The 25,343-nt window shown below is 42.0% G+C and overlaps 1 protein-coding gene across 2 annotated transcripts in view; it reads right to left on the bottom strand.

The window, feature by feature from the left end:
- Positions 1 to 362: 362 nt before the first annotated feature.
- Positions 363 to 25,343, bottom strand: part of ZC3HAV1 (zinc finger CCCH-type containing, antiviral 1) — a 63,353-nt gene continuing 38,372 nt past the window's right edge. For both annotated transcript variants that reach the window (XM_055335207.1, XM_055335208.1), the window contains 6 exons: positions 23,457 to 23,577; positions 18,020 to 18,116; positions 15,107 to 15,188; positions 14,342 to 14,472; positions 13,816 to 13,949; positions 363 to 4,741 (listed from right to left, as the gene is read on the bottom strand). In XM_055335207.1, the coding sequence (XP_055191182.1) occupies positions 4,476 to 4,741; positions 13,816 to 13,949; positions 14,342 to 14,472; positions 15,107 to 15,188; positions 18,020 to 18,116; positions 23,457 to 23,577 (831 nt within the window). In that variant the 3' untranslated portion in view covers positions 363 to 4,475. The remainder of the gene's footprint in view (positions 4,742 to 13,815; positions 13,950 to 14,341; positions 14,473 to 15,106; positions 15,189 to 18,019; positions 18,117 to 23,456; positions 23,578 to 25,343) is intronic.

Genomic DNA, 25,343 nt, shown 5'->3' on the forward strand with positions numbered 1-25,343 from the left:
CACTCCACTGGTAGGACAATTTTGCCAATACCCATTGATATTTTTAACTTTTGTGTTTCAGCCAGGCCTTGCTGCCATGCCTGGGGCCAAAGGGAAAGATATATTCATAGTTGCCAGCCTCTCTTTCTCTAAGCCCCTAGGCCAAAGATGTGCCGACCAACCGACCAACCACGGGTTCCTCCATCACCATTACCCTGCCTCTCCCTGGCAGTGTATTGACAGCTCCTTGGTCAGCAAGTCCTGGAATGAAAAAGCCAGAAGGAAAAACCACATCCTCTAACCCCCCATTGAATAAATTAGTGTCTGCAGCTGATTATCTTTTTGGAGATACCTAGAAATAAAAAGTCAATTCAGGCAGCAAGGCAAAATTAATATTTCTCTTTATTGGAGAGTCTCGAATTACACTTGAAGAAGAAATACAGCTCAACCCCTGAAATGTAAATAGTTGAGCTTACTTTATTCGACAAAATATATCCAATGTATCAAACACTCAACTAAGTATCAGGTGTAGCACAGTGAACAAGGCTGTTGAGTCAGCCCTCAAGGAGCTTACAGTCTTATGCAGAAAGCAGACAACAAGTTGGACAGATGCTAAAAATGAACAAAGGAAGGCACAAAGTTTTTTAAAGATTGGGGGTTTGGGAAGCAAGCATCGAATCTATTCTACAGAAGGACTCCTTACGAAGGTAGAAGTAAACTAATCTGAGGATGCTAGACATATAACTAAGTCAGTGGTTCTCACTGTGGTATTTTGGAAACGGATGGGTTATTGGCTTCATAATCAGTGGGAACGATTACTACCATTGAGTAGATGCAGCCAGGGAGAACGGATGACCTGTACTGGATGGGTTAGTCCCACAAAACGAAGAATTATTCTGTACTCTATTCGCCTTTTTAATGTCCTTCTAGACATTTATGAAGGACTTGCAGCTCGCCAGAGAGTATCATTCATTTTCTCGTCTTAGACCACCTGTTATCCTTCTACCAGTTAATTTTGCTCTTTTCCTAACCACATGCCTTCTCAGTATGTTATGACTTACCCTAACACTGATTTTCATCCTAGGGTCACCCCTAGCTCTCACCTTTCATTTTCCTGTACTTCTTTATAAGAAGTAGCCTCTGAATGACTCTGAAATTCAAACCTATTCACTGGAAGTAGGAGTAAATGTCTATTACATGATGTCGTAGAGCATAGTCATGCCTGAGCATTTACACACTGAAACTCATTTTCATTACAAATTTTTTTCCTGATGAATGGATAAAGAATATGTGGTCTATACATACAGTGGAATATTACTCAGCCATTCAAAATGACGAATACCCATTTGCTTCCACGTGGATGGAACTGGAGGGTATTATGCTGAGTGAAGTAAGTCAATCGGAGAAAGACAATCATTATATGGTTTCACTCATACGGGGAATATAAAAAATAGTGAAAGGTATTATAGGGGAAAGGAGAGAAAATGAGTGGGAAAAATTAGAGAGGGTGACAAAACATGAGAGACTCCTAACTCTGGAAACGAACAAGGGGTAGTGGAAGGGGAGGCAGGTGGGGATGGGTGACTGGGTGATGGGCACTGAGTGGGGGGTACTTGATGGGACGAGCACTGGCTGTTATACTATATGCTGGCAAATCAAACTCCAATGTAAATATATATATATATATATATATATATATATATATATATATATAAATTCTTTCCTTCTGTTTCTCCATTATAATTGAGTCGGTGTGTTAAATGGGTTTGTAAAGAAATTCACGTGTATAGGTAGGTTGTATCACCTAGGAGTCCTCTCAGACCAACAAAGGGGATGTGACAAAATGTTACTGCTCTGGAAAGGGTGAATAGATCTGATGGGGTTTGCAATTGCCCTATAACTGGGGGGAGGAAAGGGTGCTATCGGCACTTTGTATATGAGAGCCAAGTATGCAGAACATTTCGCAATATACTGGACAGTTCCCCATGATAAGAAACTATTCTGCACCCTACACGAATTTTGAATGTCTCGCTAGACATTCTTGTATGACCTACAGTTCGTCTGCAAAAAATAGAATATTTCCTCATTTTCTCCATTTTGACAATCTGTAGATTTTCTTGGATAGTATCTTTATTTCAATTAAGGCTATTTCGATATTTCTCTTGTAAGTACTATCATATGCAATAAGTTATGCATCACTAGTTTTTATTATAAGGTCCACTCCTATCCCTGCTTTTTCATTTTCCCATACTATGTATAAAATCAGGTTTGATCTACCTTCTTGTAAATTTGCTCATTATAGGTAGGTGTAAACATCTGACTACTTAATTAGGTCTTCTAATAGGGTCGTGCCCAAGTAACGTACCTTTTGTTTTCCTTTTATGTTCATGTTAATTTTGATTAATTTTAAATTTACTTCCAAAATTATATGTACGTAGAGTATATTACAATTGGATTGCACTTTGAGGATAATAAAACAGATGTTACAATGTATTTGTCAAAAAAAAAAAAAAGGCAGGCTTACTTTTTGAGAACCACTGAGCTAGGGAAAAGGAGTACTAAAGAACTGCAAGTAAACTAGCCAAGAGTGGCTTGGGTGGAAGAAAATAAATAATAGAGGGCAGGGAAGGGTGAAATCATGTGGGGCTGTAATAATGATTTTGAACTTTATTCTAAAGGCATGATCAGATTTGTGTTTTTAAAGATTGTTATATAAAAAAATGTTAAAATACGACCATTCTTACTGCTAAGTAAAGAACACCTCAGAAGGGGACAAAGAAATATTTGAAAAACTGGACTTCCCCCAAGCTTGGGGGAAGGAGAGGAAGAAGTCAATGATGACTTCTGGAAACAATACTAGGGGAGAAAATGATTCGTTTGAAGGAGGCTGATTGAGAATTCCATTTGGGACATGTTGCTTTAGAGGCATCTATGAAATATCCAACTAGAGATGTCTCATGGACAACCAGAGTTGGACAAATTGCATCTCTGAACACATGAGAACCGAGATCAAGAAATCAAAGCTCCAAAGCATACCACCATTAAAAAAAAAAAAAAAAGTGAATGAGAGTAAGTGTTTGTGACAAGCCTCCCAGAAAATAACTCTGCCTTAAAAAATCTCTATACATTTGTTGCTGGTGGAGTCCTTTAAACCAAGGGGTTGTGGAGATGTTTGAAGTGATCTACAATCTGATATAAAATCAACTCCAAGGCTAAGTAACTTTTATAATATGTCTGCTGAGGAGCCATAACAGGAAACTGGTGAATGCTGAAAAGGAAAACTGAAAGGAAAAACCTGCTTCATGATAAGGAAAGAACTCTTGGTCCAGGAACCTCAACTGCTTTGAAAACTGATTGTACTACAATGCTGTACAATCCGTTATATTTAGAAAAAAGAAGCCCCTTTGCAGGTGCAAGACCTGTTGAGGCATTATTCTCTTTGTTCTGATTCCGTGCTCACCAGGAAACAAATCTCAACTCCTTAAGGAGCCCATGCTTCAGTGGGGATGGCTTGCTCCCAATTCCTTGGTGAGCCTCATTTGCTACAGCGAACGACTACAATAGCACTCAGGTTTATCAGTCGCGCTTCTGTGAATCTGGTTACTGCAACTCAGATCTCCCAAAATACAGACGCTTTCATTAAAGTCCAACCTAAAAACCTTCTCTATAATCATATATTAGGATATACATGTCTACTTTGCCATAATTATATAAAGAACCCAAATGGGCAATTAACTCCAGTGGGTCGCTTTTCTCTGAGCCACACTTTGTGGCTCTTTTTATTGCATTCCGGACAATCAACCTGGATGGAGCCCCCTAAGTAAACGTAGAGATAAAGAAATGTGTGCCCCAATTCAGTCTTATCTCGAAGGTACGGTACAGTTATATCTGTAATGGCATTTATTTTGTTTTGTTTTCTTTTTTTGTAATGGCATTTAAATGATCTTTTCTTCTCCCTTCCCCCAGCATTTTTCTAAACCCTACCCCCACCCCCAGCTTTCCATAATCTTCTATCCAAGGTGGGATGGTCTAATGTGCTTACTTTCATAGGCAATTTTTAGATTTCTCTCAAATTGCCCAAATTAATTTTCTTTCAATTAAACCAAGACAAAACCATGCCATACAGTAAATGAAGAATAAGTAGCTGGGAGAGAAACTTGTTGCAGTTAAAGATGTTTTAGAAATCCGACTTTTCCCAGTTCTATCTAAGACGGTGATTCCCAAACTTTATGACACATTCGAATCCTTGTAATTCAAAGATTAACACTGCCCAGCTCTCATACCGGAAACAGTGGTTCAGTTGGCACAGGGTGCAATCTGAACACTGGAATTCTTAGCCTTCCACATGATTCAAATGGGTAGCAAACTTTGGGAACCACTGATCTAAAGCAGTTGATAACTAAATGAGAAACGTATAAGTGTACTATTGGGGCAATCTGACTCCGTAAGTGAACAGAATGGTGATGGCCTCCTTTATGACGCTGTATTCATCATTTCTAACTAATCATACAGGCTTTCTCTGGTTCAGTATATTCAATCACGTATTGTGGGTAAATCTGATCTTTCTCGTAGATGACAAAAATGGAAGGATTCAACCTTACATCCACATAGCTGTCATACGGTGGTGGAGGAGGGTTTAGGCTTTCCCTATATCCTTGAGTAAAATCTCCAACCAGGACTCGAGCTACAAACATAACCATGTTTTTGGTATCATACTGCTGATCTTTATGGGAATAGATGGCATCCTTTGTGAAGTAAATTCCTAGAAATAATCAGAAGAAGGAAAAGGGTAAGAATTATTATGAAAAAAAGGCATATAGTTTGCAAGATTATTTACATACCATCAGATGATGGATATTAACTAAGCACGCGGCAGTAACACCTTACTGGTACTTAGAAACTTTCCTTCATACTTAAAAAAATGTGTTTTGGGGGATCCCTGGTTGGCTGGTGGTTTGGCGCCTGCCTTTGGCCCAGGGCATGATCCTGGAGTCCCAAGATCGAGTCCCACATCGGGCTCGCTCCCTGCATGGAGCCTGCTTCTCCCTCTGCCTGTGTCTCTGCCCCACCCCCCGTCTCAAATAAATAAATAAATAAATAAATAAATAAATAAATAAAATCTTTTTTAAAAATGTGTTTTATGCAAGTTAATTTGAATCCAGTATATAACCCTACTGAAATAACAGAAACATTTGCTACCATGCAGGGGCTCCCAGTGAAGGTGTGGTGTGAGCCACTCGCTACAGTAAGTAGCGATGATGTCACAGCAGCCCAACTCATGCAAATCATGCAGGGTGAGTTGAATTGTAACCTGATGAAACAAAGCTACTCCAGCAGAGTACTTTTTATATTATGTACATTTAAAGGGACAAAGGTCATTTACTACTGATGGGAAGGTCCTAGAAAACGTAAAAGAAGGATGTGTAGCATAAGCAACCAACTGACCCTGGTAGAGCTTTTCAAAGCAGTTGATCTATTGTCCTTCTCGAGCATAAAACAACCTCTCTATCACGGAGGTCTCCCTCCCTTTTATTTTTTTTACACTTTATTATTTATTTATGAGAGAGAGAGAGACAGCATGTATGCATGGGGGGGGGGGCAGGGGAAGAAGGAGAATCCCAAGCAGGACTTCACAGTGTGGAGACTGAGGCACGGCTCCATCTCACATCCCTGAGATCATGACCTGAGCTGAAATCAAGAGTCAGACATATAACCCACAGAGCCGCCCAGGCACCCCCGCATCACTGAGGTTTCTATACTCAGCAGATCAACAATGATTTCCTGACAAACTGAAATTTCTTTTTTTGTTTTTGTTTTTAAAGATTTTATTTATTTATTCATGAGACACACACACAGAGAGAGAGAGAGAGAGAGAGAGAGAGAGAGAGAGACAGGCAGAGGGAGAAGTAGGCTCCATGCAGGCAGCCTGATGTGGGATTTGATCCCTGGTCTCCAGGATCATACCCCGGGCCAAAGGCAGGCTCTAAACTGCTAAGCCACCCAGGGATCCCTGAAATTTCTTATATTAATTTTTGTCACTGCCAGATACTTTTCTCTATATTTTTTATTGAAAAGATTTATTTATTTGAGAGAGACAGAATGGCGTAGGGGCGAGGGTTGTGCAGGGGGAGAGGGAGAAGCAGACTCTCGCTGAGCGGGTAGCCTGACACAGGGATCCATCGCAGGACCCTGGGATCATGACTGGAGCCAAAGTCAGCTGCGTAGCCAACCATACCCACCCAGGTACCCCATTTTCTCTCTTTTTAAAGAAATGTGGGGGCACCTGGGTGGCTCAGTGAGTTAAGTGTCTGACTCTTGATTTCAGTTCAGGTCATGATCCCAGGGTTGTGAATTAGGGCCCCAACTCAGGCTCTGTGCTCATCAGGGAATCTGCTTGAGATTCTTTCTCCCTCTCCCTCTGCCCTTACCCCTACTTACATAATAAATAAATAAATAAATAAATAAATAAATAAATAAATAAATAAACTATTTAAAAGGAAAAAAGAAATGTGTATGGGGCACCTGGGTGGCTCAGTCAGTTAAGTGTCTGACTCCTGATTTTGGCTCATGACCTCAGGGTCATGGGATGGAGCCCCATATCTGGCTCCATGCTCAGCAGGGAATCTGCTTAAGATTCTCTCTCTCTCTCTCTTCTCTCTCTCTCTCTCTCTCTCTCTCTCGGGAATGCCTGGCTGGCTCCGCAGTTGAGCATCTGCCTTCAGCTCAGGGCATGATTCCAGGGTCCTGGGATTGAGTGCTGCATCAGGCTCCCCACAGGGAGCTGGCTTCTCCCTCTGCCTATGTCTCTGCCTCTCTCTCTCTCTCTCTCTCTCTCTCTCTCTGTATCCCTCATGAATAAATAAAGTCTTTAAGATTCTCTCTCCATCTCCCTCTGCCCTTCCCCCACTGCTTGCACTAAATAAAATCTTTTAAAAAATTAGATATGTGTGTATATTTGCAAATTCTGATTTTCTATGAAAAGTTAATTAGTAAAATGAATTTGTTTCATTTATGTAACAAGTGTTTAATATTTTTTCATGTATCTGGTTTATTTTTTTATTACTGATTTTAAAAAAATATTTTAGATGTTTGAATTCCAGAAATACTGCTTATCCTGAGTAGATCAGATGCTGGATATTCTGAGTAAATGATGTTCAAATATTTGGAATAAGAAATGAAAGTCCAGGGTGCCTGGGTGGCTCAGTCTGCTTTTGGCTTGGGTCATGATCCTAGGTCCTGGGATTGAGCCCCACATCAGGATCCCTGATCAGTGGAGAACCTGCTTCTCCCTCTCCCCTCTACCTCTCCCTGCCCCTGGTGCTCACGTGCACTCTCTCCCAAATAAATAAATAAAATCTCAAAAAAAAAGAAAGAGAAAGAAAGAAAGAAAGGAAGGAAGGAAGGAAGGAAGGAAGGAAGGAAGGAAGGAAGGAAGGAAAGAAAGAAGAAAGAAAATGAAAGTCCACTTATACTGATCTACCATTTTCCTGCCTGCAGTCCCTCAAAAACACAGTGACCAGCTTGGTGGGGATTCTCTGACCCATTTCTAGGCATTTACATACATATATAACACATTTACTCTGGTAGTTTGATGTTCTTTTATTTGTTAATTTTAGGATTATACTATATGAACTGTTCTGCATTTTTCTACACTCTAGTCCTGGAAATTTTGCTGTCACTCCGTTTAACTCCACCTCATTCTTTTTAATGACTGCACAGGATTCCATTGTATGGATGTTCAATTTAACTACCTTTGTATTGATTAAAATATAGGTTGCTTTTACTTTTTGCTATGGTTTTGAACCAACAACAGTTCTAAATAAATACTTTTAAGACATCCTAGTAAACATACCTTTGAGAGCCTGTATAAGCATTTCTATAGAATAGGTTGCAAAACTATAATGGCTGAGTCAAAGGACATGTGCATATTATATTTTGACAGAGATTACAAATTGTCCTCCAGAAACAGTCTAAAAATTTTACCAGCAATGGAGAAAGTCCCATTTCTCCAAACCTTGTCAACATTGGATATCAACGATCTTTTTAATTTTTGTCAATACGAAGTGTGAAAAATTGTAATGTGTGTTTTCCTCAATACTAGTGACATTAAGCATCTTCTCATATGCTTATTGGCATATTTCATAAGCTCTTTCTTGCAACTGCTTTTCCCTTTCTTTTTTTCCTATTGTATTTTTGTCTTTCTTTTTTTACTGGTGTGTGACCAAAATAAGCTTACATTTAAAAGACAGTGTCCATACAGATCTTTTTTTTTTTCATACAGATCTTTTTATAATCTTATTAAGTAGGCCAGTAGATAATTGGAAAATGATCAAGGACAAAACCAAAAATCATCATCCCACCACAATTCTATTGGGTCACCAGCCTTCCCTCCTAGCCGGTTCCCACTCTCAGTTTTACCAGATGGCCAAATATAGATGTATTCTATACTACTCTGCTATCCCCTGAGTATAGAGGCTGTGCCTTCTTTATTTATTTGAGAGAGAGAACTTGTGCACAAGCCAGGAGAGGTAGCAGGAGAAGAGAGAGGGAAGTTCCCACTGTGTAGGAAACCCAACAAGGGCTTGATTCCAGAACCCCAGGATCATGATCCGAGCCAAAGTCAGATGCTTAACCAACTGAACCACCCCGGCACCCCTGTGCCTTCTTTATTTTTATTATTTCTCATTTGATGGACGCCCACTACAAACTCTCGATCACACTACCCACCTCTGTGCATCATAGTATAATCATAAGTCATTTCTTTTTTTTTTTTTTATGACAGTCACAGAGAGAGAAGGAGAGAGAGGCAGAGACATAGGCAGATGGAGAAGCAGGCTCCATGCACCGGGAGCCCGATGTGGGATTCGATCCCAGGTCTCCAGGATCGCGCCCTGGGCCAAAGGCAGGTGCCAAACCGCTGCGCCACCCAGGGATCCCTCATAAGTCATTTCTAAGTGTCTGCAAAGAGCCATTCCTAAAGCCATTCCTCATAAGTCAATTTCTGGAACTACTAAAAAAATTTTTTAAGATTTTATTTATTTATTCAGGAGAGACACACAGAGAGAGGCAGAGACACAGGTAGAGGAAGAAACAGGCTCCCCACAGGGAGCCCAAAGCGGGACTCGATCCCGGGACCCCAGGACCATGCCCTGAGCCAAAGGCAGACGCTCACCCACTGAGCCACCCAGGTGCCCCACTTCTAAACAATTTAAGCTATTTTGTAAGGAGATCTTTCTAAAACATATATATTTCTCTGATTTAAAAAATGGAACAAGTCATTTTGCTCTTTTCCTGATGCATCAGATGTAGATATTAATTCTGATATACGGTGTTACAACATAGGGGGGGCCCTCTTGAGTTACTAAGGGGGACAGAGCCATTTACTCCTTTACTAATGGTCTATACACAGCTTGAAAACAATGTTAAGCTGTGTTTGTATCTCGTAGATCATTTCCCCTCTCATTCTCCACTTAAAACTGCTAACTTTCTTCTTGCTGCCACCTCTAGCATCTCTCGACTCCCACTCCACACTTGCTGGGCTGAGAAAAACAAAAACAACAACCACCACCACTGTTTTGAAATAAGACCAAATGATTCTGCGAAGCTCCCGAGAAAAAAACATACACAATCTTCAGCACAGGAATTTTATGACAACAACTCAGGCTATTCATAACACAGTTGTTCACTCTTTTCAATTCCAAGTTATCTTTCAGAAAGCAAATATTTCCAGATAAGTGAAATCCAGCTATGCATGTAAAAGCTGTCAAATAAATAGTATGGATTTACTGGTAAAAATATATTTGACTTAAAGCAAATGGAATAAAATCAAGAGACAAAAATTTCATTCATATTTTTCTTGAGTGTGCATTTTTATCGCTTGATAAAGCCATAAAACTTATTTGCAACATTCAGAGATAGTTGTGTATATTTCAATGGCACAAAGTTACTTTTATACTTGTTAAATTAATTTTTTCTATTTTATAATAAAGTCTGAGTACTAATTTGATTATTCAGCTATTTTTTAAAGATTTATTTTTTTTAAAGATTTATTTATTTATTCATGAGAGACAGGGGGGAGAGAGAGAGAGAGAGAGAGAGAGAGAGAGAGAGAGAGAGGCAGGCAGAGACACAGGCAGAGGGAGAAGCAGGCTCCATGCAGGGAGCCTGATGTGGGACTCGATCCTGGGACTCCAGGACTACGCCCTGGGCCAAAGGCAGGCGCCAAACCGCTGAGCCACCAAGGGATCCCCCAAGATTTATTTATTTATTTTAGAGTGAGAGAGAGGAGAGAGAGAGAGAGAGAGAGAGAGGGTGGGGAGAGAGAGAGGAGAGAGAGCACACGTAAGCACAGGGAAGGGCAGAGAGAGAGGGAGAGAGAATCTCAAGCAGGTTCCACATCCAACACAGAGCTGGACCTGGGGCTTGATCTGATGGCCCTGAGATCATGACCTGAGTTGAAATCAAGAGTCAGACATTTAACCCACTGAGCCACTCAGGGGCCCCCAACTATTTTTTTAAAGTAATCTCCATGGTTAATGGTTAATATGGGGCTTGAACTCACAACCCCCAGAAATCAGGAGCTGCACACTCTACCACCTGAGCCAGCCTGGTGCCCCTATTCAGCTATTTTTGTTTACCAGTGATAACCAAACGAAAGACAAATGAAGCCAATGACAAAAGATTCTTTATACAGGTATTCTAGGTCTTTGGAAGACATCTTTATCATTCATCATTCAGAAAAGAGTAGCCATTACCCTAAAGAACTGATTTTTTTTTCCCAAAGGATCATCAGTTGTTTTTAAAAATCACATTTCTATAATGTGGAACCAATATTTGTTTAAGTGAGTCAACCCTAAGACCCAACCCTGTAGCCTGCTCTCCTAAGACTTAGACTCAGTCTTCTTGCAAATACCTCCTTCAAGTGATAGATTTCCTGAACCCCAGTATCCTCTTCATCCCTCTACCTGCATCTAGACCACCCTCATTTCTAGCCTGGACTCTTTTTTTTTTTTTTTTTTAAGATTTATTAAGAGAGGGATGCCTGGGTGGCTCAGTGGTTGAATATCTGCCTTCAGGTGGGGTCGTGATCCCAGGGCCTTAATGGCTTATATCCTCCATGGGGAGCCTGCTTCTCCCTCTGCCTAGTGTCTGACTCTCTCTCTCTTTCTCTTTCTCTTTCATGAATAAATAAATAAAATCTAAAAAAAAAAAAAGATTTATTGAAAGGGAGGGAAGAATGGCCGAGGGAGAAGAAGAAAGCATCTTCCACAGACTCCACACTGAGCACAGAGCCTAGAGTGGGGCTCAAACTCATAATCTGAGATGAGGAGGATGTGAGCAGAAACTGAGAGCCAGTTGCTTAACCAGCTGAGCCACCCAGGTGCCCCATGGACTAGACTCCTAAATTGACCTCCTTACCTGCTTTCTCTCCTATAGGCTTGGTCCCACCTATCCTTTCTCACAACGCAGCCAGAGTCATTGGTACTTCCTTCTCAAAGCCATTGGTGGTTTGTGATTGACCTCTGGATAAAAATCCCTCCCCTTAGCATGGCTCCCATGGTGTTTCAGGAGCAGACACTGACTTCCTGCTCCAGCCTTATCCTCAGTCATTCCCACCAGATCTTAAATGTCCTGTGCTGCTACAGCCTCCCCAGCCTTTGGCAATCTCCAGTCTTCATAAACACTCTTCTCCCAACTTGTCCGTTTTGTTTTGTTTTGTTTTCTGCCAAGCTAGCTTTTGTAAATTGTCCTACAGGTCATACTTAGGTCATACTTAAGACTTCACAATATGCTGTCTTCCTATAATCTACTTTATTCATTTTTTTCATTTATTTAGTATAACTGACATAATGGGATAACATTGTGTGTTTTTTTTTCTCTTAACAATTCTTTATACATAACCATCTTTTATTTTGGCCAGACATATTCTTTGTCTCAGAGAGGATGAGAATCACTATGGAAGGACTCTATAAGGAGAAAGAAAAAATCGTGGCCAGCTTTCGACTACTAAAATAGGACCTGAATATACATTGTAAAAAATGGACTTTGTTAACTAGAACTCTGAATAACACCAGGGAAAGGAACATTCTTCTAGGTTGGGAGTCACAACAGGTCAAGTTGGCTCTAACTCAGTTATTCGGGCATCATGGGCTCCATCCACCATGCTGGGCCTGTCAGGGATAACAGAAAGGAGTCCTGCGGCAGAGGAATGCATGTGTCCCACTTCCTATGTGGAATGCCAACCTTCCAATTCCCCATAGATTCTTTTGGGTTTTCTACATAGACACTCATATTACCAAAAATAATATTTTTGTCTCTTTCTTTCCAACCATTTAGCATTGAGAGATACCTGGGTTGCAGAATCTTGGGAGATGTTATAGATGTCGATGCCTGCAGCACCCTGGATCCCAAACAAGTTACCTGGCCTCCTATGCCTCTCATCGGGCCTCTTGAATCCAGTTTGTAACCAGGACAGGTCCTTGTTTGCTTAGCTACCTTAGCACAAACGTGCTTCTTTTGCTAACTTCACCTCACTTCCACTTTTTATCCAAATCTGAGTTTTTATCATCTCCTTTGACTGTGAAGTTGGGTGGCTTTTACCTAACTGTTATTCTCAGTCCAGACTGCTCAGCAGGTCTGGTTCCGCTTCCCAGCTCTTACCAACTCTCCAACTAACCCGTCTTCCACTCTGATCCCCCATCTCCCAACAGATGCCCTCTTCCCACCTCCAATTTATCAAAAGGTAGCCCATAACCCTTCTATCTTTCCAGGCACATCTTACTCTCCTGACACTCTCCTTAACACAGTCACATACAAAATCATGCCATCTAACAGCCTAACTGGAGTGGTTTCACACATGCAAAGGGGGGTCCTTTGTTTTCCCTCAGAGAGGAGCAGGATCTCTAAAGTCTACCAGTTGGCTTCTTTTAGGACAACTGCCCGAACTTTTTAAGATTGTGGGCCCAGTGAGGTTGCCACCTGGGTAGCTCAGTCGGTTCAGCATTTGCCTTTTGCTTAGGTCATGATTCCACATCCTGCGATCGAGCCCCACATTAGGCTCCCTGCTCAGTGGGGACTCTGCATCTCTCTCCCTCTGCCCCTCCCCCCGACTCATGTTCTTGCTCGCTCTGCTCTCTCTGTCAAATAAATAAATTTAAAAGAAAATCTTCAATAAACAACAACAAAAAAAGATTACAGACCCAATGGTTTGTATCTATCCAGGAAAAGAAAGAAAAGAAAGAAAGAAAAGAAAAGAAAGAAAAGAAAGAAAAGAAAGGAAAGGAAAGGAAGAAGGAAAGGAAAGGAAGGAAAGGAAGGAAAGAAAGAAAAGAAAGAAAAGAAAAGAAAAGAAAAAGAAAGAAAAGAAAGAAAAGAGAAAAAAAAAGAAAGAAAAGAAAGAAAAGAAAAGAAAAAGAAAAGAAAAGAAAAGAAAGAAAAGAAAAGAAAAGAAAAGAAAGAAAAGAAAAGAAAGTGGCAAAGGCAGGCTACTTGTAGCAGCGTCACAGGGTTGGACTTAAGTCAGCAAGAGCCATAGGTAGAAATGAACAGTAAATGGTAGACAATGTAGCCAACAGTTATAAGAGTTTGCAAGCATGTAAGAGACTCTCCCATCCTTCCACCCCCAAAAAAGCCTAAGATGGGAGCAGGGCTCTGATACAGCAATCAAGTCCCAAGCCAATGTGCCACTCTAATTTGGACAGTTAAGGTGAACATAAGCTTAACTCTCCATGCATGCAAAATCCACACATGCTGGTTAGTAAAGAATCATGACATATACCTCATAACAGAGCCTGAGTTATGATTCTACTAGTTAGGTTTCTCTATTCCAGCACAAACCTTTTCCATATTTGGTATTAGAAGATCCATGTAAGATCCAGTTGAAGTTATCCTTACAGATAGACTCCACATAGGTGCGTCTTGTTGCATAAAACAGGATTTTTTCCGTTCTGTTGTTCATCTTCAATTTTTTCCTAATACAGGAAATGTGAAACACCCAGAGCATTCCTCTTCCACTCCAGTTAATGACATTAATCCCAACTAAGGTCTAATCATCTTAAAATTTTATTCCACCCACTTTCAGAATGGAGCTTCTAACATTAATGCACCAGAGGCAAAAAAGTTAATTTATGACTTTTAAATGATAGATAAGTTAAATCAAGGAGTCATAAAACTAAAGCTGAAACAGAGAAGTTGGAGTTTACAAAATGAACAAGACAACTAGACACTGAAGAAACTCTTGACTTAAAATAAACCAGTGGGTAGGTTTTAAAGTGTAGCTCTTAATGAATCCTTTCAAACTTTACATTAAAAAAACCCAAAAAACTCCGAAACCAAAAAACAACCCAATAATGCAGCCACCAACCTTTCAAAAGCATTCAAGAGCTTGGTGTTCTTGATCTTCTTTATGTTTTCAATCTTAAAATTTTTCATGGAAGCTTTAAAAGACTCACTTATCATGACATATTCCGGATTCTGGTTATTGATCTCTACCAACTAAAAAATTTCAAAAATATGTAAAATGTGAAACAGGAGACATTTAAAGCATGCTATGTCCACACATGTGGCCCCCTATGCCATGGAGTACCCTTGCCAGGCCTCTGGTAGCAGGTGGGATAAGCTGGCTTAGGGTTTCCACATCTGGCAGGTCATCTTAGTAATGAACTAGCTGGCACTGGGCCCATCTGCGCAGGCTGACTTCTGGCTAGTGAGGCATTATGCCTAAAGGCAAAAGGATGCCCCCTGGGGGTGTCCAATTTAGTCTAGGGACCTGGTGAGTTCCTCACACCCACAGAAACCTGCCCTTTACCTCCAACTACCAGACAAGGCACTTTTACTCTCTGGCTTTCAGCTTTGTCCTCCATAAAGTGGAGATGATAATATCTATCTCGTAGGGTCTTTTGTAAGGATGTGCCCATAAGAGATTGTGCGTGGCTAGACAATGAGGTGCCCTGTAGAGGGCAACCATTCTCTGGGAAGGTAACACCGTTACCATCTGGATGCCTTTGAATCTTGATCCAAGAATTTTACAGAAACCATTCATTCTTTCATCCAAATACTATACATCCATGGCTAGGTACTTTTCCTCACCTTGAAACAATTTACACACCAAAAGGCAAAAACCAAGTACCTCATATCCATTCAAGCTACAGTCTGGCTGAGGAGGTAGTGTCGAGATTAAAGGCTCTGACAGGGTCTGCATCAGCTGATAGCTACAAAGAAGACAAAGAATTCACTTGGTTCCCTGTTCCATATGCCGGAGTTCCATCCCGAAATTCCAGCCACTAAACCAAGAATTCCCAGAGAATTTATTCTTTGTACTTTATTTTGGATTATATTCTTGCAATATTCCTGGTACAGACATCCTCGTAACCATAGTTCTTTAAAAAAGACAGTCATAAAAAAAAAGTCATTATTCATAATTTGGTAAATTAATGTTATTTTGGATAAAAATTTATATAAATTAACTATAAAGATGTCATACTTGATTTTACACCCATTTTTTTATGAATTTATTTTATTTTTTTTAAATTTTTAAAATTTATTTTATGATAGTCACACAGAGAGAGAGAGAGAGAGAGAGAGAGAGGCAGAGACACAGGAAGAGGGAGAAGCAAGCTCCACGCACCGGGAGCCCGACGTGGGACTTGATCCAGGGTCTCCAGAATCGTGCCCCGGGCCAAAGGCAGGCGCCAAACCGCTGCGCCACCCAGGGATCCCATAAATTTATTTTTTATTGGTGTTCAATTTGCCAACATATAGAATAACACCCAGTGCTCATCCCATCAAGTGCCCCCTTCAGTGCCCATCACCCAGTCACCCCCACTCCCCATCCACCTCCCCTTCCACCACCCCTAGTTCGTTTCCCAGAGTTAGGAGCCTCTCATGTTCTGTATCCCTTCCTGATATTTCCTACTCATTTTTTTCTCCTTTCCCCTTTATTCCCTTTCACTATTTTTTATATTCCCCAAATGAATGAGACCATATAATGTTTGTCCTTCTCTGATTGACTTATTTCACTCAGCATAATACCCTCCAGTTCCATCCACGTCAAAGCAAATGGTGGGTATTTGTCATTTCTAATGGCTGATAATATTCCATTGTATCCAGAGACCACATCTTTATCCATTCATCTTTCGATGGACATGGAGGCTCCTTCCACAGTTTGTCTATTGTGGACATTGCTGCTATAAACCTCGGGGTGCAGATGTCCCAGTGTTTCACTGCATCTGTATCTTTGGGGTAAATCCCCAGCAGTGCAATTGCTGGGTCGTAGGGCAGATCTATTTTTAACTCTTTGAGGAACCTCCACAGTTTTCCAGGAGTGGCTGCACCAGTTCACATTCCCACCAACAGTGCCAGAGGGCTCCCCTTTCTCCACATCCTCTCCAACATTTGTGGTTTCCTGCCTTGTTAATTTTCCCCATTCTCACTGGTGTGAGGTGGTATCTCATTGTGGTTTTGATTTGTATTTCCCTGATGGCAAGTGATGTGGAGCATTTTCTCATGTGCATGTTGGCCATGTCTATGTCTTCCTCTGTGAGATTTCTCTTCATGTCCTTTGCCCATTTCATGATTGGATTATTTGTTTCTTTGCTGTTGAGTTTAAAAAGTTCTTTATAGATCTTGGATACTAGCCCTTTATCTGATACGTCATTTGCAAATATCTTCTCCCATTCTGTAGGTTGTCTTTTAGTTTTGTTGACTGTATCCTTGGCTGTGCAAAAGCTTCTCATTTGGTGAAGTCCCAATAGTTCATTTTTGCTTTTGTTTCTCTTGCCTTCATGGATTTATCTTGCAAGAAGTTACTGTGGCCAAGTTCAAAAAGGGTGTTGCCTATGTTCTCCTCTAGGATTTTGATGGAATCTTGTCTCACATTTAGATCTTTCATCCATTTTGAGTTTATCTTTGTGTATGTGCAAGAGAGTGGTCTAGTTTCATTCTTCTGCACATGGATGTCCAATTTTCCCAGCACCATTTATTGAAGAGACTGTCATTTTTCCAGTGGATAGTCTTTCCTCCTTTGTTGAATATTAGTTGACCATAGAGTTGAGGGTCCACTTCTGGGTTCTCTATTCTGTTCCATTGATCTATGTGTCTGTTTTTGTGCCAGTACCACACTGTCTTGATGAGCACAGCTTTGTAGTACAACCTGAAATCTGGCATTGTGATGCCCCCAGCTATGGTTTTCTTTTTTAATATTCCCCTGGCTGTTCGGGGTCTTTTCTGATTCCACACAACTATTAATTTTGAATGTGTTTTATATAACCACATATCATCCAACAGTGGGGAATCCATCTCCAAAACCGTTCATGAACAATATAGATTTTACTGAGCTTCTTTCTTTCTTTCTTTCATTCATTCATTTCATTCATTCATTCATTTATGACAGACACAGAGAGCGAGGAAGAGACACAGGCAGAGGGAGAAGCAGGCTCCATGCAGGGAGCACGATGTGGGACTCGATCCCAGGACCCCGGAATCATGATGCTCAACCACTGAGTCACCCAGGCATCCCGATTTTACTGAGCTTCATAAGCAGACAGAGGAGAGGGATACTGAATCCTCCACAGCAGAGATTCCTTTAAACAGTCTCTTTTAATCAACTGTATCATGGTCCAAATCTCCTCACTTGGGCGGCTGACACATCCCTCTCTTCTTCCATTTCTTTCTCAGCTGCCTCCCCTCTATAAATCCACTCAGCAAGACTAAAGAACAGAAGAACACACAGCAAAATGAAACCCTTCTGTGCACTTGATCATTTCCGGGGCACACCCATCAATCCAGCCATTCACAGAAGATGCTGAGGCCCAGGTAGGAGAGGCTTGCCCGAATTCCCTGTGAGTCAGAGGGAGATCGAGTTCCTGCTCGCCTACACCTTTGGGCAAGCTATACTGCTTCACGAGTACAGATGATGCAAAAGGAAACTGCCATGTAAAGCAAACAGGAAGATTTCAAGAAAACAGATTCAAGAGTGATTTGGTGAGATCAGTGGGTGAATATCTTAAACATCTGCTGGTAGGCAGTGCTTCAGAACACTTACTTGCTTTTAATCTGCTCCACATCCTTGTACGACATAAAGGTTGGCCTTCTGACAACATCCTTTTGGGTCTTGGAAGCTACATTTGTCTGAATCATCCCTTTAGACAGAAAAAAGACAACAAACAAAAACCAAGAATTAGTCCTAGAAAATGATGTACTGTTATTTTCTGTAGGCTAGTAACACAGCAAATATCACAAGTGAGCTGTAACATGCATGAATAGAGAAAATCCTTCCAGAAGGGGATTGCTCATGATTAAAAACTCATATCCTTTGCTGACTGCCCTTACGATAAGACCCAGAAAACAAAGAGGCAATGAGATGAGCAGTCAGCAATTAATCTAATCTTTAAATCAAGGTCAGATAGTAAAGGGAAGAACTAGGGCAGTCAGATAACAAGACATCATCCATGTAAGCTGCCCTAAACCAGGCATCAATGATTATGGGTTGGAATGTGGTAGCTATATATTGAAGGATCTTTCTAGATCAAGTGTGAAATGTCATTTTCAACTGATGCATGTTGTAGACCCAGGCCAAAGTTGCAGCCAAAGGAGGTTTTTATTTTTTAAAGATTTTATTTATGGGATCCCTGGGTGGCGCAGCGGTTTGGCGCCTGCCTTTGGCCCAGGGTGTGATCCTGGAGACCCGGGATCGAATCCCACGTCAGGCTCCCAGTGCATGGAGCCTGCTTCTCCCTCTGCCTGTGTCTCTGCCTCTCTCTCTCTCTCTCTGTGTGACTATCATAAATAAAAAAAAATAAAATAAAAAAATAAAAAAAAAAGATTTTATTTATTTATTCATTAGAGACAGAGAGAGAGAGAGAGAGAGAGAGAGAGAGAGAGAGAGAGAGAGGCAGAGACACAGGCAGAGGGAGAAGCAGGCTCCATGCAGGGAGCCGGATATGGGACTCGATCTAGAGACTCCAGGATCACACCCTGAGCTGAAGGCAGACGCTCAACCGCTGAGCCACCCGGGCACCCCCAGAAGGAGCTTTTTAAAAAGTAAATCATCTAGGGTGCCTAAGTGGCTCAGCCAGTTGGGTATCGGAGTTTCAGCTCAGGTTGCGATCTCAGGGTGGTAGGACTGGGCCCTATATAGGGCCCTGTGCTCAGCGAGAAGTCAGCTTGGGATTCTCTCTCCTTCTGCCCCTGCCTCCCCCTTCGCGGACAGACTCATGGTCTTTCTCGCTCTCTCAAATTAATAAATAAGTAAAATCTTAAAAAAAAAAAAAAAAAAAAAAAAAAAGAATAAAATAGGGCAGCCCCGGTGGCTCAGCAGTTTAGCGCCACCTTTGGCCCAGGGCCTGATCCTGGAGTCCTGGGATTGAGTCCCACGTCGGGCTCTCTGCATGGAGCCTGCTTCTCCCTCTGCCTGGGTCTCTGCCTCTCTGTGTGTGTGTCTCTCATGAATAAATAAATAAAATCTTAAAAAAAATAGAATAAAATAAAAAGCAAATCATCTTACATGGCTATAGAAAATACAAATGGCATAGCCACTTTGGAAAACAGTTGGGCAGTTTCTTATAAAGTCAAACATACATTTCCTATGTGATCTAGCATTCCCATTCCTTTGTACCCACATAAGAGAAACGAACACTTAAACCCACACAAAGACTTGCATTGAAATGTTCCTAGTAGCATTATTCTAATAGTCAGAAAGTGAAAACAATCAAAATACATCAACAGGTGAATGGATAAACAAACCATGGTATAGCCTTATAATGAAGTGTTACTAGGCATTGAAAAGGGAAGAATTACTGTATAAGCAACAACACAGGTGGGTCTAAAAAACATTCTGAGTGAAAGAAGTCAGCCACATGCAGAGTACATGCCACAGGATGCTATTTACATGATGTTCTAGAATAGATACAACTAATCTATGGTGACAGAGAGCAAATGGGGATAGGAAGAGACCAGTTGCAAAGGGGCAGGAGGAAACTTGGACTGATGGGAATGCTCTAGATCTTGATCAGGATAGCAGTCACATGCACTTTGTCCACACTCATACAACTGCACACTTAAAATGGAAGCATTTTATCGAAGCAATTATGCTTCAGTAGAGTTGATGTAAAGTGAAACAAACATAAACAATAAAAAGATAAAATGAGATGGTGTGGAGCACCTGGGTGGCTCAGTCAATGAAGCATTTGACTCTTGATTTCGGCTCAGATCATGATTCCAGGGTCACAAGATCTAGCCCCAGTCCAGCTCCTCACTCAACAGAATCTGTTTTACTCCCTCTCCCTCTGCCCTTCCCCCTGCTCATACACGTACATTCTCTCTCTCAAATAAATAAATAAATCTTTTTAAAAGATTTATTTATTTATTTGAGAGAGACACATAGAGAGAGAGAGAGGGAGGCAGAGACATAGGCAAAGGGAGAAGTAGGCTTCTTGCAAGGAGCCTGATGCGGGAGTCTATCCCAGGTCCCCGGGATGACCTGAGCTGAAGGCAGATGCTCAACTGCTGAGCCACCCAGGTGTCCCAAAATAAATAAATCTTAAAAAAAGAATAAAGAGGAAGAGAGAGATGTTGCCACAATTCTGCTCCACACCTTGCAGCACTCCCATCTCTTACCAGCCTTCCCACTGTTCTATGAAACCAGCTTGTCTGCAGGTTTGGGGGGCCCTGCTTCCCATGTGCATGGGCTGCTCCCTTCCTTCCACAGTCTCTTCCTGGGATAAAACTAGATACTCTCAGGGATCCCTGGGTGGCTCAGCGGTTTAGTGCCTGCCTTCGGCCCAGGGCATGATCCTGGAGTCCTGCGATCGAGTCCCACATCAGGCTCCCTGCATGGAGCCTGCTTCTCCCTCTGTCTGTGTCTCTGCCTCTCTCTCTCTCTCTCTCATGAATAAATAAATAAAATCTTAAAAAAAAAAAAACCTAGATACTCTCCTAGATTCTCTGGCTTCTTCACCACACTGCTTCATTTTCCCCAGAGCTATTATTGCTTTCAGAAATTGCCTGCTGCCCGCATCTAGAACAGGGCAGAGCTGCGACTCCAATACTAGTTTAATGAATGTCAGAATATAAGAAATGGGGGGAAATTGCCTGGAATACCACAAACTGCTCTGGACTAGTTTCTATGAACCAGGTGAACAAAATTGCCAGTCAAATTTCTTCAGATTTGGGGAACAAGGTACATTATTGGTTCTCCCCACTCCATCACCTTTCTTTTTTTAAAGATTTATTTATTTATTTATAATAGACATAGAGAGAGAGAGGCAGAGACACAGGAGGAGGGAGAAGCAGGCTCCACGCCAGGAGCCCGACACGGGACTTGATCCCGGGACTCCAGGATCGTGCCCTGGGCCAAAGGCAGGCGCCAAACCGCGAAGCCACCCAGGAATCCCCTCCATCGCCTTTTTAAATTGCCAAAGCAATAGAATAATATCCAAAGAAAAAAAAATTTTATTTAAGCCATTCTTAATCTCACCATCCAACAGAAGAGATTTCTTTTTTTTTTTTTAAAGATTTTATTTTTTTATTCATGAGAGACCTAGAGAGAGAGGCAGAGACCCAGGCAGAGGGAGAAGCAGGCTCCATGCGGGGAGCCCGATGCAGGGTTCAATCCCAGGACCCTGGGGTCACGTCCCAAGCCGAAGGCAGACGCCCAACTGCCGAGCCACCCAGGTGTCCCCAACAGAAGAGATTTCTGTTTCTTCCTACTCTCTTCTGTTCTTGGTCCACATGCATACATTGTTGCCTTTACCATGCATATTACATTTATTTATTGATTTTTAAGATTTTATTTATTTATTTATTTATGAGAGACACAGAGAGAGGCAGAGACACGGGCAGAGGGAGAAGCAGGCTTCCTGCAGGAAGCCTGATGTGGGACTTGATCCTGAATCCCGGGATCATGCCCTGAGCTGAAGGCAGATGCTCAACTGCTGAGCCCCAGGTGTCCCCATATTACATTTAAAAAAAATATTTTATTTATTTATTCATGAGAGACACAGAGTGAGAGAGAGGCAGAGACACAAGCAGAGGGAGAAGCAGGCTCTATGCAGGGAGCCCGACATGGGACTCGATCCTGAGACTCCAGGATCACGCCCTGGCCAAAGGCAGGCGCTAAACCACTGAGCCACCTAGGCTGCCCCCCACATATTACATTAAAAAACAAACAAACAAACAAAAAAAACAACTTTCCATTTGAAAAAAAAGAAAACCTTTTCATTTGAATACAACATCTAAAAAGAAAGGCACAAAAACATACATTTGGAGGTTTGCCTTTTTCACTTAACAATATTAAATTTTGCTTTTACTGTGCAGGTTTCATAATCAAAAATTTTAACCAATACTCTACTAAAATTTAATACTAATTGGTTTGGTCACTATGCTAGTACCCTAAAGGACATACCTCTACTGTAGTATGTCAAATAGGCTTTACTAAAAATCTTCATGCTCATCACTTTCCTTTTCCTTCTGGTGAATTCACCAGAATTCTAATTATTCCCTTAGAAAGATTCCTAAGAGAATGAAAAGCAAGCATAGTTTAACATTTTTTAAGTAGGCTCCATGCCCAACATGGGGCTTGAACTCACAATCCTGAGATCAAGAGTCGCATGCTTTACTGACCAAGCCAGCCAGGTGCCCCAAAGTAAACATATTTTAATATCTCTTGATATGTAGCACCAGATTGCTTTCCAAAATACAGCAGCTGGTCTGATGTTCTTCAAGCTACATTACCTAATACACAGTAATTGGCACAGGGCCCGAAGCAACCTGGAATGTCAAGGACCTGAGAAAGTCTTCTTTACCTCTTTCAAAGCACCTGTAGGGATCCTGAAAGGGCAACTATCTGACCATATGCGATGAAGTGTGCCAGGGTGCAGCTGGTGAGATAGTATATTCGGAGGGAGGCCAGTTCCTGCCCTGATTTCTTACTAAACACAATTGATTGGTAGAAGCTAAGCTGACGGCCTTCCCGTGGAGCTCAAATCAACATGGTGGAAGGCAAAGTCTTTAGAAAAGGTGATGGATAAAACCACTAATCTAGATGATGAAGCCCAAAATGAACAGCAAGGTTCTACAATTCTGAAGGCACCCATTGGACCAAGGTCTCTACTGGAGTCACCAGCCCCTGAACTTCTGCCTCGGCCTGGGATAGAGCCCATCCAGAATCAGAAACTTAGAATGGCCGAGCTAGAAGTACCCCTTAGAGACCACTTCATCCCCTGCCCTCATTTCATAGAGAGAGAACAGTGGCCTAGAGAGGCCAGGTGCTGTTCCCTGCATTACATACTACTATGTGGTCAGAGCCAAGGCTCTTGAGCACAGGCCTCTGCTGACAGCCACTGGCTTCCACCCCATCATACTTCATACCTTACTAAAAAGAATCGTGATCCTGGGTACAGCATGCACCTCCACTCTGCTCCCACTCCCACCACATGCCAGATTCGAATTAACAGGCACCACTACCAAATGCGAAGTCTCACCTATAAAACTCAGCTCGTAGTTCCGTGAACCCGCCTGAAATGGCACAATTCCCCTTGGATACAATAGAAAGAAGGACTCCAGGTAGGAAGAGTCGATGTTTGAAGCTTCCTGATTACCAGCCTAAAAATAAATAAATAAACAAACAAACAAACAAACAAACAAATAAATAAAGATACTTCAGGGTAGGCTTTTAAGAAATCTCTATCATATGTCTTATACAACTGTACTTCAGCCATGGGATTTGAACTGGAATGCATCTTGCCTCCCAAACCAGACTGTAAAGGCTGCCAGGTGGAGGCCATGTCACATCCTCTTGTAGTATCCCCATCATGGAGCTAGAAGACAACCGCCTACCTTGCAGAAATGGACTATACACTCAGGGGATGCCTGAAAAATGGAGCTCGTTGCAATATCCTTTTTATACCTTCTATAAAATATGACCTTAGCGTACAGAGCAACTGACACCCACGGTACAGAAATCATGTCTGCCCTTGCCGTCTAACAGAATCCAACACTCTGGCATCGAGTAGAACATGGTAGCTGTTTTTAGGATATCACATGTGAGAATGCAGTTTCCAGTGGGTGTGCTGCTGTCCAAACGTAAACGACCTCCCTCTTCTCTGCCCTGAACCAGAGTAAGCAAATAAAATGGACCGATCCCCCAGTCAGTCAATAACACTGCAAAAGCATCTGGATTTGCCACTCACTGTGGCTATTAAGAAAGAGGCACGGAACACCACCCCACAAATGTAGGGATACAATCTCTGCTCTCAAGGTCTGTACAAAGGGGTAAACATCAGGATGAGTGGGTAAAGGTAAGTGTTGATTCTAGCAGACACAAGCTAGGCCACCACTCCACGGTCCACACGCCAATGCAGGGAGTGGCAGACCAGGGCAGATCGGATGTAAGCCCTAATAGCACGGGTTCCCGATATTTCATGGCGAAGAGACACTCGTTGTTTATGATCTAGAATGGAGGAGCTAATGACAGCAAATTCGCAGCTGGTGGCAGGGAGAGGCTCCCTGTCCCTTTAATGAGACTGTGGGCTCTGCAGCTTTCAGCTACACCTCTGCCCTTCCCCGGTGAACATGCCGGCTGGATGTAAGGGGAGGGGGCCGCAATGAGCCTCCGAAGGAAATGTCCTGGATGGAGAAGGGCCTGAACTAGGTCTCTTCAGCCTGGAGAGGAATATGGTGAGGGCAGATGTCTGCACAGTGCAAAGTGGGAATAAACGAGAAAGGGGTTCAAAAGGTAGAAATGGGACAAACAGGTGGAAGTGACAAGAAAGCTACCTTTAGTAGAACTTTCTAAGCTATAGATCCTAAGTCACACCATGAAGAGGTTTGCTGCAACAGCTGCTGGGACATTATCCACCAGGATAATTGTAAACGAGATTGGCATCCTCAGGGGGCAGGAGGAAATGAGGTGGCCGTGATTAGATGATGTGCGGGTGAGCCACGTGCCTTCCTAGGACCCCAAAGAGCAGATGATGTGGGCAAATGCCTACAAACACAGGGGGCAGTGAGTCACCTCTGGGGACTCTGGGCTGCCATCTCAAATCACTGTCCTGATTTCCCTTTTTTTGTTGTTTTGAAAGGTTTTATTTATTTATTCACGAGAGACACACAGAGAGGCAAAGACATAGGTAGAGGAAGATGTAGGCTCCCCCAGGACCCTGAGATCATGACCTGAGCCAAAGGCAGATGCTCAACCACTGTGAGCCACCGAGGTGTCCCCTAACTTCCCATTCTGACAGCTGACGTTATGGGACATCTGAAGGCCAGCTCAGCAGAGCCAGTTCCAGGCTGGAAGGATAATCTACAACTCTAGGCCAGGCCTTTCAAACTCTAATTTGTGTGTGAATCACCTGGGAATCCAGTTAAAA

This window comes from Nyctereutes procyonoides, unplaced genomic scaffold, assembly GCF_905146905.1.
Source record: "Nyctereutes procyonoides isolate TBG_1078 unplaced genomic scaffold, NYPRO_anot_genome, whole genome shotgun sequence".
Classification (NCBI taxonomy): domain Eukaryota; kingdom Metazoa; phylum Chordata; class Mammalia; order Carnivora; family Canidae; genus Nyctereutes; species Nyctereutes procyonoides.